Source organism: Trachypithecus francoisi, unplaced genomic scaffold (assembly GCF_009764315.1).
Source record: "Trachypithecus francoisi isolate TF-2019V2 unplaced genomic scaffold, Tfra_2.0 Lachesis_group9, whole genome shotgun sequence".
Taxonomy (NCBI): Eukaryota; Metazoa; Chordata; class Mammalia; order Primates; family Cercopithecidae; genus Trachypithecus; species Trachypithecus francoisi.
Window position 1 is genome coordinate 5,130,679 of NW_022681474.1, and position 15,105 is coordinate 5,145,783.

At 44.5% G+C, this 15,105-nt stretch overlaps 1 protein-coding gene across 2 annotated transcripts in view; it reads left to right on the forward strand.

Annotated features, from left to right (window-relative positions):
* Positions 1-1,728: 1,728 nt before the first annotated feature.
* UPF2 (UPF2 regulator of nonsense mediated mRNA decay) overlaps positions 1,729-15,105 on the forward strand; it is a 132,526-nt gene continuing 119,149 nt past the window's right edge. Inside the window, exons 1-3 of one of the 2 annotated variants that reach the window (XM_033209834.1) lie at positions 1,729-2,054; positions 10,132-10,514; positions 14,012-14,791. In XM_033209834.1, coding sequence (XP_033065725.1) covers positions 10,150-10,514; positions 14,012-14,791 — 1,145 coding nt within the window. In that variant the 5' untranslated portion in view covers positions 1,729-2,054; positions 10,132-10,149. Of the gene's footprint in view, positions 2,055-2,078; positions 2,214-10,131; positions 10,515-14,011; positions 14,792-15,105 lie in introns of those variants that run through there. The other variant, XM_033209833.1, reaches the window with a different exon arrangement.

Consider the following 15,105-nt stretch of genomic DNA (forward strand, 5'->3'; position numbering starts at 1 on the left):
TTTTGTGACAGTAAATTAATCTGACTCAACTTCTATAAAATGGTGACTGCAATTAAAATCACAAATGTAAAATAGCAAATGCTCAACAAAAAGGCCCTCCTCTTTTAGGTGATTTTAGGTGATTTCCTTTTAACACCTGATTAAAGGCAAAGGTTGACTTATTTAGGATGAGCAGGATTTATTATATTTATTAACAAAGAGGTAAAGCTTTTTTCTTTTTTTTTTGAGACAGAGTCTCGCTTGCTCTGTTGCCCAGGCAGGAGTGCAGTGGCGCTATCTCGGCTCACTGCAACCTCTGTTTCCTGGGTTCTAATGGATTCTCCTGCCTCAGCCTCCCGAGCAGCTGGGATTACAGGCGCTCGCCACCACGTCAGGCTAATTTTCTATTTTTAGTAGAGACGGGGTTTCACCATGTTTGGGCCGGGCTGGTCTGGAACTCCTGACCTCAGGTGATCCACCAGCCTCGGCCTCCCAAAGTGCTGAGATTACGGGTATGAGGCACCATGTCCGGCCAGAGGTAAAGCTTCTTAAGGTAATCTGACAAAATGAGAAAAAGAAACCTTGAAGAGAAGTGTGGGTGGCTATCACCAACATGGTATTTGGGGGCAGTTCTCATCATTGTTTATCAAGGCTGCAGAATGGCTGTATTCATCTTTCTCTTTTACTACCCTTTAAATGATTGACCTATGTGTAGTGTGTATTTTTTTTAAATACAGGAAGCAGCAACACTCAGTATGAGAGGATAATTTGCGTGCTAAAGAGTAAATGGGGAACAATGGTGGAATGTCATCTTTTGTGGTTCTTCAGTTGCTCCAAAAAAAAAAAAAAAAGAGTAAATGGGGAAACAAACAGTACATAGAGACAAACGGGCAAAGGTGGAGTCACAGAGAACCTGGACTTGCCTCAAGTATTTGTGGTTGGTAGTAGCTCATTATGTGTGCTTGGACACCAGGTGGGGCCCCCGCAGGCCAAGCAAACGTCAAGACCAGTTTCGCACCCTTGTTCCTCTATCTCTGGACCAGCCAGAACCACCTACTCGTATCATGTTCGCAGAACCCAGCACTGTTTCGAGGCCAGATGCACCATGTTAGCAATTCAGGGGGAAATAAGCAGTGTGGATAAACTGATAATCCATTTTTAAAAGTCGGCCTGGGTTCGCATTCAGAATAAATGTCGACGCTAGCCATATTTTAAAAAAATGGGTGATTTGGTAACTCAGGGAGGTCTTTCCACTGTAATAAAAATTTGCTTGTTAGAACCGGGTGTTTTCTAAGAAGTGTATGGAAAAAGCCTTGCTTCTTCTTCGCCCTGAGTGGTTTTTAAGTCGAACACCTACAACTGCTACTGAAATCCCCCCGCGGGACTTATGATGTCTTCTAGGGCATTCTTAAAACTAGACCCATTCCTAAGCGACTCCCACCTCCCAAACCAGCCATATGCTTTAGTTTCTCCAGTTTCCAATTTTCTAAATCTTCAATGTCTCCCCTTGAATTAGTCCAATCAAACTTTGTCTTCTTAGACCTCTTCCTTACGTTCGCACCAGGAAACTCCCAGGAGAATCACGTGCCCAGGCTTGTCCTTAATGGCGCTCCGTAACCCTCCCACTATTCCACCACCCTTCCTCGCCTCCCGTGAGCTCCGCCCCGCCCCATTCGCGCTTCCCACCCCCATCCCCCGCGAAGTGCTTGCGCCTGCGCAGCTCCAATTCAGGCGCTTTCCCTTTCCTGGCGACCAATCCACTTCCTGCCTCGGGTCCTCGGAACACTCCACCTCTCCGCTGGGGCCCTGGCTTGAGGTGCTGGTAGTGGCTACCTTACGCATTACCTGTCTGAAAAATTCGCTCTTCTCATCGACTGGGGAATTTGGAAGAGCCATTAAGTGGATGGCATTTATATGAACCTTTGCCCCGGACCCGCCACCCCAGAGTCAAGCTGAGGGCATCGGCATGCCGCGGGGAGGGCGATCAGGACTGTTTTTAATCGGGCAGTCGCGCGGACGGCCTTTTCCTTCTCGCCTCCTTCCGCCCCGCCCCCACCCTCAGCCCGGCCGCGCTGGTGAGTGGCGGGCGGGAGGGCCGGCGGGCGGAGGGAGGAGGGGGAGCTAAGGGAAGGCGGGCCCTCGGCTGCGAGATAGGTGGGGGGAGGGGAGGGGAGAGCCCGAGCGCTGGAGTTGGTGCTGGGAAACCCGGGGCTAATGTTGACAACAGGCTCGAGGTGAGTCCCGGGGATCCTCCTTCCCCTCCGCTCCAACGATCGGGAAGAAACGGGGCTGGGGGGCACTGGCCTAGAGTCCTACTCCCTGGGGGACCCCAGAGGCGACTCCGCACTCCAGCTCTCCGGGGTCGGCGAGCAGTGGAGGGACCGCGGGTCCGGCGTCGTTCTCCTCAGACCCCCTCTCTCCGAGGCTCCCATCAACACGGGAGCCCCCGGGCCGGGCCGGGCATGGGGGTCGGTGGAGGAGGTGCCTGCCCCACATGCCTGGGCCGGGCCTCGGGGCTGGAGGCGGGGAGCCCGCGGTGGAGGGGCGAAGGTGTTCGGGGGCGTGGAGGAGAGCGAGGGGAGGTCGGGGGAAGCTCCTCGAGAGCCGGGAGGGAAGCGAGGGCGAGGAAGTGGGGAGGGCGCGTGTGTGGGAGGCTGCGGAGTGGGGAGACCGGCCGGGGAGGCTTCTGTGGCGAGGGAGTGTGGGGCGAGAAGTTGGGGTTGGGGCAGCGATGGTCCGCGAAGGTGACCGTGGATACCTGTGGGAAGGGGAGTTGTGGCGGGGAAGTGGTGTGGTGGGTGTAGACGTTGCCACACCACCAGAGCAGGGGTTGGTAGGAGAGGTGTGAGTAGGTGGAGGGGCTTGGGGTGTATCTGGGGATGGTGGGCATGGGCTGTTTGGTTGACTTCCTTTTAATCACATAGGCTGGTTGATTCTTCCATTTGCCTTCACCCCTTCAAGGCTCCAGGCACTCTCTTCTTGCTAGGACTGTTGGACTAAGAAAGTGACCACGGGATATTTGGTCCCCAGGTTGGCAGAGCAGAGCCAGCTGGGTCCACTCTGGGGTGATCGGACCTTCAGTTCTCTTGCTCTTCTTGGAGGACTTACACGACACGAAGTGATGCATCAGATCAAAGTGAAACGCTCGCTGCCGCTTTATCTCATTTCCATAGTTCTTAGGTGTTCCTTAACATCGTCAGTCTCCTCATTTGTGAGCTGGGACAATTTCTAACAATTCCTAACACGTCCTTTATACTAAGGATGTTCTTTAAAAAATAAAGTCAGAAACTGAGAGAGAGTGTTCCTGTGCTGTTCTGTCCTTACAACATTTTGACTAAGAATTGAAAGGTGAAACAGCATTCTCTCACTGTGGAGTATTTTCGGAGCACTCTGATTGGGATTTCGTACATAACCCATATGGTACTTTGCAAGGGAATGTCTTCAAAAAGCAAACACCCCCTTTTGTGCCCTCTTCCCCCCATTACACTCCACTGGTACTTTTACTAGTAAATTAGTTTTGCTTTCTTTTGGGAGTTCAGAATATATTTAGAATACCAAATAAAATATACAGTTCAAGTGACAGGACACTATTTTGGGAGCTAGGAAGGTGGTTTTAAAGCATGGTTTCCTTTTAAGGGTAGTCTGAATATAAATTGTATTCAGCAAACTAATTTGTAAGAGCTAATCGGATTCCAGTGAAAAGATCACGACTTTTTCTCGTTACTATCTTGAGAAAGGACCTTTTTAAAATTGTAGTTTGGACTAGAAAAACTTTTGGAAACACTTTAGATGAAAATTTTGGCTGTTAAAGCTTGAAGTTATTGAAATAAGAATTTTAGCATTTTATTAAATATCACTTAGTGCTCAGTTTTTTAAGTCGACATAAAACAAACGTGTTTTGAGGTGTCATGGTGTTTGTATATTTTATTCGTTTTAGTGTAGGTAGTGAAAAAGAGCACTGGGTAGTGAGTGTTGATCCAGCCATGGAAACTAGCTGTGTAGTCTTGGGTAGGTGACTCTGCTGCTGTCCTTGGAATGTAAAAATTGAGGATAGAAGTAGATAAAATCTAATAGTCTTTATCTGACTTTACAAATCTTTCATTGTATGCTGAACTTCTCAGTGTTCTTTGTGAGAGAACATTTATTAATGCCTCCCTCATGCTAGTTACTATGCTAGAATTTTAAGAACTTTACAAGATAGATAGCAGTATATCCTTCTTATTGATAAATAAGTGGACTCAGAAGTTGTTGCCTGATTTCTGTAGCTATCAGCCTGCAGAGTTGGGATGCAGGTTTAAAATCTATCGACTTCCAAGCCTATGTGTGTTGTTTTCACAAGTTGCATTGCTGCCTCTTCATGAACTTTTAGATTTTTGTCTTATTTTTTTGTTTACGGAAATTTAGTTCCAAGTATACTTTGGGTGTATGCTTGTAATGTAAGGTTGAAGTGATTGAAAGAAGATACCAGTCTCAGGACTTAAGGGTTTTATGGAGAATCTGTTTTATTATGCTCTAGGGTAGAGTCTATTCCTATTTTTTTTTTTTTTCTTGAGACGGAGTCTTGCTCTGTTGCCAGGCTGGAGTCCGGTGGCGCCATCTCGGCTCACTGCAACCTCCACCTCCTGGGTTCAAGTGATTCTCCTGCCTCAGCCTCCTGAGTAGCTGGAACTACAGGCGTGTGCCACCACAGCCAGTTAATTTTGGTATTTTTAGTAGAGACAGGCTTTCACCATGTTGTTGGCCAGGATGGTCTCGATCACTTGACCTCGTGATCTGCCTGCCTCAGCCTCCCAAAGTGCTGGGATTACAGGCATGAGCCACTATGCCTAGCCCGGAGTCTAATTCTTGAACGCCTACTGTAGCTTTATTTTATGTAGTAAGTACTTACAATTTAATTAACAAATGAATCTTATTAAAGAGTCATAAAAGTTTGGGACTTTGTTGAACTAATAAATGATGATCTTTGTGAATTTGTCAAATACTACATGAATTTCTTAATCTTTTCTTTGAAGAATTTAAGATTTTATTTTATCTTTAGAAGTGAGACATGAGACCAGCCATGGTGACTCATGCTTATAATCCCAGAACTTTGGGACACCAAGGCGGGTGGATCACCTGAGGTCAGGAGTTTGAGACCAGCCTGACCAACATGGAGAAACCCCTTCTCTCCTAAAAATACACAATTAGCCGGGCATGGTGATGCGCGCCTGTCATCCCAGCTACTCGGGAGGCTGAGGCAGGAGAATGGCTTGAACCTGGGTGGTAGAGGTTGCAGTGAGCCGAGATCGCACCACTGCACTCCAGCCTGGCAACAGAGTGAGACTCCGTCTCAAAAAAAAAAAAAAGAGAGAGAGAGAGAGAGAGACATGAATTGTAAGTTCTGATGCCATTCTTTGTAGTTTCCTGTGGTCCTGAAATGTTACTTGTGGATGTATCACATCAGAAAATGTGAAATCTATATAAACTTTTTTCACTTAATGATTAATATCCCTCAATAAGATCATGTTATTACTTTAGATATTAAGTTGTCCCCATATGTTTCAGCCAGAGTCTGCTAAAAGTTAAAAACATTGTGTAAGAACTGCTTAACCACTATGAAGGATTCTTTCTACTCTTGAGATTCATAATTCTATGGTTTGCTATAGTGAGTTTTTACAAACAAGTCTTCCATCTCGCAATTTGGTACTCTTAGGATTCTTTGGTTCAGAGAATGGGTTCAGATTCCCATTCTGTCCCCAGCTGTGCAGGCCTTGGTCAAGTTACTTGGTCAAGTCTCAGTTTACTCATTTATAAAATAGCGAAAATAATACCTACCTCATAAAGATTTTAGTATTAAATGAGATAATGTATATAAAATGTTTAGTATGGTACCATGAGTAGTAAATATTAGTATTATAGTCTCTTTGAAAGTTTGCTTGGTTTAAGGGCATGATATTTTCACATTAAAGTTGGATATTTAATTGAAAATGTAGAAGAATCAATAACTACATTTATAGATAATATAAATGCTGGCCGGGTGTAGTGCCTCATATCTGTAATCCTAGCACTTTGGAAGGCAGAGGTGGGAGAATCCCTTGAGCCCAGAAGTGTGAGACCAGCCAGGGCAACATACTGAGACCTTGTGTCTATTTTATTAAAACATTTTTTTAAAATTAAAAAATAGATAATATAAATGCTAATGTTGTCTTGGCGTAGAAAGAATGCTTTTTCATTTTTTGTTGTTGTTGTTGCTTTTTTTTTTTTTTTTTTTTTGAGACAGAGTCTCTGTCTGTTGCCCAGGCTGAAATGCAGTGGCACTATCTTGGCTCACTGCAGCCTCTGCCTCCCAGGTTCAAGTGATTCTCTTGCTTCAGCTTCCCAAGTAGCTGGGATTACAGGCGCCCTCCACCATGCCTGGTTAATTTTTGTATATTTAGTAGAGACGGACTTCACCATGTTGGCCAGGCTGGTCTTGAACTCCTGACCTCAAGTGATCTTCCTGCCTTGGCCTCCCAAAGTGCTCAGATTACAGGAATGAGCCACGGTGCCCAACCTGCTTTTTCATATATTAAAGGTAATTTGTGTGTGTGTGTGTGTGTGTGTGTGTGTGTGTATGTGAGATGGAGTCTCACTCTGTCCCCCATGCTGGAGTGCAGTGGCACGATCTCAGCTCACTGCAATCTCTGCTTTCTGGGTTCAAGCAGTTCTCCCTCAGTCTCCCCAGTAGCTGGGATTACAGGTGCCTGCTACCACGCCCAGCTAATTTTTGTATTTTCATTAGAGATGGGGTTTCGCCATGTTGGCCAGGCTGGTCTCGAACTCCTGACTTCAGCTGATCCGGCCACCTTGGCGTCCCAAAATGCTGGGATTACAGGCGTGAACCACTGCGCCCAGCCCCTAATGACGATTTTAAAAATAGGACCAACGCCTTTTTTGTTGTTCTGAGTTTTACCAGTGGGGTTAGCTAAAGCTTTTAGGTGTCACTATCAAAATAAATGCATAGAACAAGGGAGTGGAGAGCAATGAGGGAGTAAAAGAAAAAATAGAAGGAAAAGGTAGCTATGAGAAGGTATAGGCTGTGGCATGTACCTGCAAAAATTAAAGCGTTTCCATTGGCCTAGGTTGCTTTCTGTGGTATTAACATTTTATTAGAGTACTGAAGTAAAGTATTTTTGTATTTAAAAAATGTCAATATTGCAAATGCTTTTTCTGGTAACCTAGTTTTAAGTGCTGTAATTTAAAACCTATACTTGAAAATATTTAAGGATACTATTGCTTTTAATAAAAAAAAACAACTAAGGGGTGGCCAGGCACTGAGGCTCATGCTTGTAATCCCAGCACTTTGGGAGGCCAAGGCAGATGGATCACTTGAGGTCAAGAATTCAAGCAGCCTGGCCAATATAGTGAAACCTGTCTTTACTAAAAATACAAAAATTAGCTGAGTGTGGTGGCACACGCTTATAATCTCAGCTACTTGGGAGGCTGAGGTGGGAGCATCGCTTAAACCCAGGAGGTGGAGGTTGCAGTGAGCTGAGATCGTGCCACTGCACTCCAGCCTAGGCAACAGAGTGAGACTCAAAAAAAAAGAAAAAAGAAAAAACAAACACTGAAGCTCAAAAATACAATGGCTCATGCCTGTAATCCCCGCATTTTGGGAGGTGCAGGTGGATGGATCACTTAAACTCAGGAGTTTGAGACCAGCCTGGTCAACATGGGGAAATCCCATCTCTACTAAAACTGCAATTATCTGGATGAGGTGTTGAGCACCTGCTGGCCCAGCTACTTGGGGGGCTGAGGCAGGTGGGTCACTTGAGACCAGGAGGTCGAGACTTTAGTGAGCTGTGATCGTGCCGCCGCACTCCAGCTTGGGTGACAAAGTGAGACCCTGTCTCAAAAAGAAAACAAAAAACTAATAAATTTAGGTAATTTTCTACTTCTAAAATAGAATTTTGATTTTCTTTTTTTTCTTGAGACGGAGTTTTGCTCTTATTGCCCAGGCTGAAGTGCAATGGTGTGATCTCAGCTCACTACAACCTCCGCCTCCCAGGTTCAAGCGATTCTCCTGCTTCAGCCTCCCGAGTAGCTGGGATTACAGGCATGCGCCACCATACCTGTCTAATTTTGTATTTTTAGTAGAGACGTGGTTTCTCCATGTTAGTCAGGCTGGTCTCGAACTCTAGACCTCAGGTGATCTGCCCACCTCGGCCTCCCAAAGTGCTGAGATTATAGGCATGAGCCACTGTGCCTGACCGCATTTTGATTTTCTTATATACAGCTCTTAGATAATTTAGGAGTTAAAATGCGAAACACTGTGCCTAAAAGAAATTAGACATGGCCGGGCACGGTGGCTCAAGCCTGTCATCCCAGCACTTTGGGAGGCCGAGACGGGCGGATCACGAGGTCAGGAGATCAAGACCATCCTGGCGAACACTGTGAAACCCCGTCTCTACTAAAAAATACAAAAAAAAAAACTAGCCGGGCGAGGTGGCGGGCGTCTGTAGTCCCAGCTACTCGGGAGGCTGAGGCAGGAGAATGGCGTGAACCCGGGAGGCGGAGCTTGCACTGAGCTGAGATCCGGCCACTGCACTCCAGCCCCGGCGACAGAGCAAGACTCCGTCTCAAAAAAAAAAAAAAAAAAAGAATTAGACATGGCCGGGCGCGGTGGCTCAGCCTGTCATCCCAGCACTTTGGAGGCCGAGACGGGCGGATCACGAGGTCAGGAGATCGAGACCATCCTGGCGAACACGGTGAAACCCCGTCTCTACTAAAAATACAAAAAACTAGCCGGGCGAGGTGGCGGCGCCTGTAGTCCCAGCTACTCGGGAGGCTGAGGCAGGAGAATGGCGTGAACCCGGGAGGCGGAGCTTGCAGTGAGCCGAGATCCGGCCACTGCACTCCAGTCCGGCGACAGAGCGAGACACCGCCTCAAAAAAAAAAAAAAAAAGAAATTAGACAACTAGTTCTGAGTGGAGAAATACATTTTTAGAAAAGAAAAATTCAGAATTTTCCTGAAAAGTACAGTTTTTTGTTCCACAGTTACTTTCAGTTAATTGTAAGCCTGTACTATAGGCCAATGCTATCCAATAGAGCTTCCTGTGGAAATGTTCTGTATCTGTCCGGCTATGTATGGAAGCCATTAGCTACGTGTGGAATTGAGCGCTTGAAATACAGATACTGGCTGAAGAACTGAATTTCACGTTTTATTTAATTTTGATTAATTTACACTTAAGTAACCACATATGACTAGTGCAGCAGTTTTGGGGTGATAATTTTGTCTCCAAAGGATATTTAGCAATGTCTGGAGTTACATTTGGTTGTCAAAATGAGGGAGGAGCTACTTGTATGCACTGCATAGCAGGCAGGGACACTGCTAAACCTCCTACGGAGCACATGGTGGCCCCTTCCCTCTAAAACCAAAGAAGTATTTTGCCCAAACTGTCAGTGGTGCTGAACTTCAGAAACCCTGGCCTAATAACTACTCTGTATTGGCAGATATAGCACGGAACATACGGATTTTATGTTCATGTTTATTTATAAATTAACTTTGACTAATGTAGATGAAGAAGTTAAAAGTCTAATTTAATTTGAGATAGTTAACAGTGTTTGTATCTGAAAGGTTGGTGATAAGGTTAGGGCAATGACGTGAGATTTGTGAGTCCGCTGTTCTGTTTTGTCTGTTGACATATAGGAGGCAAGGGCTTGTTTTGGTTTCCTTTCTCAGCTGAAATACTGAGATTGAATATTATATGAAATAGTGAACCACCGTCTTTCATGGTTGTCAAATGCTAGGGTTAAAGCTGACTCAAAATGTTCACAGATATATTCTGAAGTATTTACAATGCAATGACATTGTTTTGGAGTTGATAGTGGCTGAATCTGAGTGATGGGTACGTTGAGGTTCCTTATGTTATGCTCTCTACTTTTGTTTGTGCTTGGATTTTTCCTTATAAAAAGTAAAAAACAAGTACTTAGACATGGGCATAACTAATAATGATAGGATGAGGAATGTGACCAATAACTTATTTTGTTACAGAAATCGTATTCATTTTACATGCCCGCGTTTACTCTTTTACAATTGCCAAGTTGTATTAATATGTTCTGTTTAAAAAATAGTGTCATATCATTTTAAAAAGTCACTGCATCTACGGTACTGACATCATTTCCCTCTTACAGATTGTCCTGGGTCACATAATGCCAGCTGAGCGTAAAAAGCCAGCAAGTATGGAAGAAAAAGACTCTTTACCAAATAACAAGGAAAAAGACTGCAGTGAAAGGCGGCCAGTGAGCAGCAAGGAGAGGCCAAAAGACGATACCAAGCTCACTGCCAAGAAGGAGGCCAGCAAGGCCCCTGAGGACAAGAAGAAGAGACTGGAAGATGACAAGAGAAAAAAGGAAGACAAGGAACGCAAGAAAAAAGACGAAGAAAAGGTGAAGGCAGAGGAAGAATCAAAGAAAAAGGAAGAGGAAGAAAAAAAGAAACATCAAGAGGAAGAGAGAAAGAAGCAAGAGGAGCAGGCCAAACGTCAGGAAGAAGCAGCAGCAGCTGCTCAGATGAAGTAAGGCAGCTGATTGCGTTTACTGATGTGAGGGAATGGGAAGATTGGAATATTTTGGGGAAAAACATTATTTGAAATACAGCATCCCGGGTGCAGCTCTTTAAGAATTGGGAGTATCTTAATTTACTTGTTCTGTTAGTTTCACTGACTAGAGGTATGCTTAAGGTGCGTTCATTATTCAAATTAAATAATAGGAACAATCTTTAATGAGTACTATTCAAGGTCTTGGGTAATCTGTGTTTTATTTTATTTTATTTTATTTTATTTATTTATTTTTTGAGGCGGAGTCTCGCTCTGTCACCCAGGCTGGAGTGCAGTGGCCGGATCTCAGCTCACTGCAAGCTCCGCCTCCTGGGTTCCCGCCCTTCTCCTGCCTCAGCCTCCCGAGTAGCTGGGACTACAGGCGCCGCCACCTCGCCCGGCTAGTTTTTTTGCATTTTTAGTAGAGACGGGGTTTCACCGTGTTAGCCAGGATGGTCTCGATCTCCTGACCTCGTGATCCGCCCGTCTCGGCCTCCCAAAGTGCTAAGATTACAGGCTTGAGCCACCGCGCCCGGCCTAATTTTTATATTTTTAGTAGAGACAGGGTTTCTCCATGTTGGTCGTGCTGATCTCAAACTCCTGACCTCAGGTGATCCACCCGTCGTGGCTTCCCAAAGTGCTGGGATTACAGGCGTGAGCCACCGCACCCGGCCTTGTACCTACTTTCTTTTTTTTTTTTTTTTTTTTTTTTTTTTTTTTGAGGCGGAGTCTCGCTCTGTCGCCCGGACTGGAGTGCTGTGGCCGGATCTCAGCTCACTGCAAGCTCCGCCTCCTGGGTTTCCGCCATTCTCCTGCCTCAGCCTCCCGAGTAGCTGGGACTACAGGCGCCGCCACCTCGCCCGGCTAGTTTTTGTATTTTTAGTAGAGACGGGGTTTCACCGTATTAGCCAGGATGGTCTCGATCTCCTGACCTCGTGATCCGCCCGTCTCGGCCTCCCAAAGTGCTGGGATTACAGGCTTGAGCCACCGCGCCCGGCCGTACCTACTTTCTTAAAATGTACTTTCACTGCTCATTTTGTATTTGTGTGTTGCTGGGAGACTTCAAAGAGATACTCAGCTGTCCATGTTATCAGTGATAGAGGCCACCTTTCTGTTAATATATTGTAGTTTTTCGTGGAAAAATCAAATAATTATCTTGTAACTCAAGGGTGATTATCTCAGAAAGATGAAAATCTACTTTTTTAGAGATTTATAGATATGTGTATAGTTTTTTGAGACAGGGCCTCACTCTGTCACCCAGGCTGGAGAGCTATGGTGTGATCATGTCTCACTGCAGCTTCAACCTCCCGGGCTCAAGCGATCCTCCCGTCTCAGCCTCCCAAGTAACTGGGACTACAGGCGTGTGCCACCACGTCCAGCTAATTTTTAAAATTTTTTGTAGAGATTGGGTCTCACTCTGTTGCCCAGTCTGGTCTTAACTCCTGGGCTCCTCCCACCTCAGCTTCCCAAAGTGGAGATTTAAGTTATACATTTTGTTATCTCAAAAACATCAATAAACTTCAAAATCACATTGTTTGTCACCCCTCACTCCTGCCTATTTTATTACTTCTGCAATTTAAATTGTTCTTTTTAGAGGAAAAATGGGTATATTTGTTTTTAGTTATTTTTTTTGGTATAAACTGAGTCTACTAGCTTTTTATTAAAAGTTTCTTAATTGGGCCGGGCGCAGTGGCTCAAGCCTGTAATCCCAGCACTTTGGGAGGCCCAGACGGGTGGATCACGAGGTCAGGAGATCGAGACCATCCTGGCTAGCCCGGTGAAACCCCATCTCTACTAAAAAAAATACAAAAAACTAGCCGGGCGAGGTGGTGGGCGCCTGTAATCCCAGCTACTCGGGAGGCTGAGGCAGGAGAATGACGTAAACCTGGGATACGGAGCTTGCAGTGAGCCGAGATCCGGCCACTACACTCCAGCCTGAGCGACAGAGCGAGACTCCGTCTCAAGAAACTTTTTTTTTTTTTTATTTGATAGTTGTCTTCCAGTTCCTTTCCAAATTTTCTAAATCGCTTGAATTTTTAAGAGTCCAAACCTGGCAAGGTACTTTGTTAAAGGTTTGGCTAATGTGCTGAGTATGGAAAAACAATTTCTAACATTTCAAAACTTTTTTTTTTTTTTTTTTGAGATAGAGACTCGCTCTGTTGCACAGGCTGGAGTGCAGTGGCATGATCTTGGCTCATAGCAACCTCTGCCTCCTGAGTTCAAGTGATTCTTCTGTCTCAGCCTCCCGAGTAGCTGGGACTACAGGCGCGTGCCACCATGCCCTGCTAATTTTTTGTTGTTTTTAGTAGAGATGGGGTTTCACCATGTTAGCCAGGATGTGTCGGTCTCCTGACCTTGTGATCTGCCTGCCTCAGCCTCTCAGAGTGCTGGGATTACAGGCGTGAAGCCACCGCCCGGCCTCAGAACATTTTTAATGTGTCCTTTTATAGTACTAATTCTTTTTTTTTTTTTTTTTTGAGACAGAGTCTCGCTCTGTTGCCCAGGTTGGAGTGCAGTTGCGCAATCTTGGCTTACTGCAGCGTCAGCTTCCGACTCCCAGGTTCAAGCAATTCTCCTGCCTCAGCCTTCCAAGTAGCTGGGATTACAGGCGCCCACCACCATGCCCAGCTGATTTTTGTATTTTTGGTAGAGACGGGGTTTCACCATGTTGGCCAAGCTGTTCTCAAACTCCTGACCTCAGGTGATCCACCTGCTTCCCAAAGTGCTGCCTCCCAGAGTCACCATAGCTGGCCTTGTAGTGCTAGTTCTTTAAAGAATTCTTTGTGGATATTTTCTTTTCTCTTTGCCCGTTGCTTTTGTTTCACATTTTATATCCTTCCCAAACATACTGTATTTTTCATAGTAGCATTATATGTCTTACCTAGTTAACTTGCTGGTTGGCAGAATGATTTTTAATTTTAATCTAGTCAGTATCCTCCGCTCTATGACATTTGTTATCAACCTATAGTACTCGGCTTCTCATTAAGATAATACTTGTTAGTGTAAGTCATTAGTAAAATGTCTTTATTTATTTATTTATTTTGAGACGGAGTCTTGCTCTGTCGCTCAGGCTAGAGTCCAGTGGCACGTTCTTGGCTCACTGCATCCTCTGCCTCCTGGGTTTAAGTGTTGTGTCTCAGCCTCCTGAGTAGCTGGGACTACAGGTGTGTGCCATCACGCCCAGCTAATTTTTGTATTTTTAGTAGAGATGGGGTTTTGCCATATTGGTCAGGCTGGCCTTGAACTCCTGACCTCAGGTGATCTGTTTGCTTTAGTCTCCCAACGTGCTGGGATTACAGGCATGAGCCACCACGCCCTGCCAGTAAAATGTCTTTAAAAGTAGTGAAAGGCCTTTTGAATCTTGTAAATTGTTATACTTAGATAATTTTTTTCACTGGCTTTTTACTCTTAGGGGATTTGTGTATAATGCTTCAAAATATAGAGAGTATTTTATGTATTTATTTGTTTTTATATAGAGAAAAAGAAGAATCTGTTCAGCTTCATCAGGAAGCTTGGGAACGACATCATTTAAGAAAGGAACTTCGTAGCAAAAACCAAAATGCTCCGGACAACCGACCAGAGGAAAACTTCTTTAGCCGCCTTGACTCAAGTTTGAAGAAAAATACTGCTTTTGTCAAGAAACTAAAAACTATTACGGAACAGCAGAGAGACTCCTTGTCCCATGATTTTAATGGCCTAAACTTAAGCAAATACATTGCAGAAGCTGTAGCTTCTATTGTGGAAGCAAAACTGAAAATCTCTGATGTGAACTGTGCTGTGCACCTCTGCTCTCTCTTTCACCAGCGTTATGCTGACTTTGCCCCATCACTTCTTCAGGTCTGGAAAAAACATTTTGAAGCAAGGAAAGAGGAGAAAACACCTAACATTACCAAGTTAAGAACTGATTTGCGTTTTATTGCAGAATTGACAATAGTTGGGATTTTCACTGACAAGGAAGGTCTTTCCTTAATCTATGAACAGCTAAAAAATATTATTAATGCTGATCGTGAGTCCCACACTCATGTCTCTGTAGTGATTAGTTTCTGTCGACATTGTGGAGATGATATTGCTGGACTTGTACCAAGGAAAGTAAAGAGTGCTGCAGAGAAGTTTAATTTGAGTTTTCCTCCTAGTGAGATAATTAGTCCAGAGAAACAACAGCCTTTCCAGAATCTTTTAAAAGAGTACTTTACGTCTTTGACCAAACACCTGAAAAGGGACCACAGGGAGCTCCAGAATACTGAGAGACAAAACAGGTGATTTTCAAATGTTTCTCAGAGTTGAGAATTTATTTTTGGAGCTCATACTTAATGTTTAAAGTCTTCATGCCACTGAAAGAACTTATGGAAAAGGGCTCCTTACAGGTGATTTCTTAACATTCCAGGAAAATTTCAAAGTAGAACAGTCTGAGTACTTATGTTTTAATGTGAGTCTACAATAGATTTTGTTTCTGATTTAAAAAAAAAATCTGCCAAGTAGATGGTGATTTTCACCTTGTGAATATGTATTCTTCCTGTGATTTTAAACACTACTTAATAATTGAGTGGTAAATTTTCCTTTTCTGTCACTT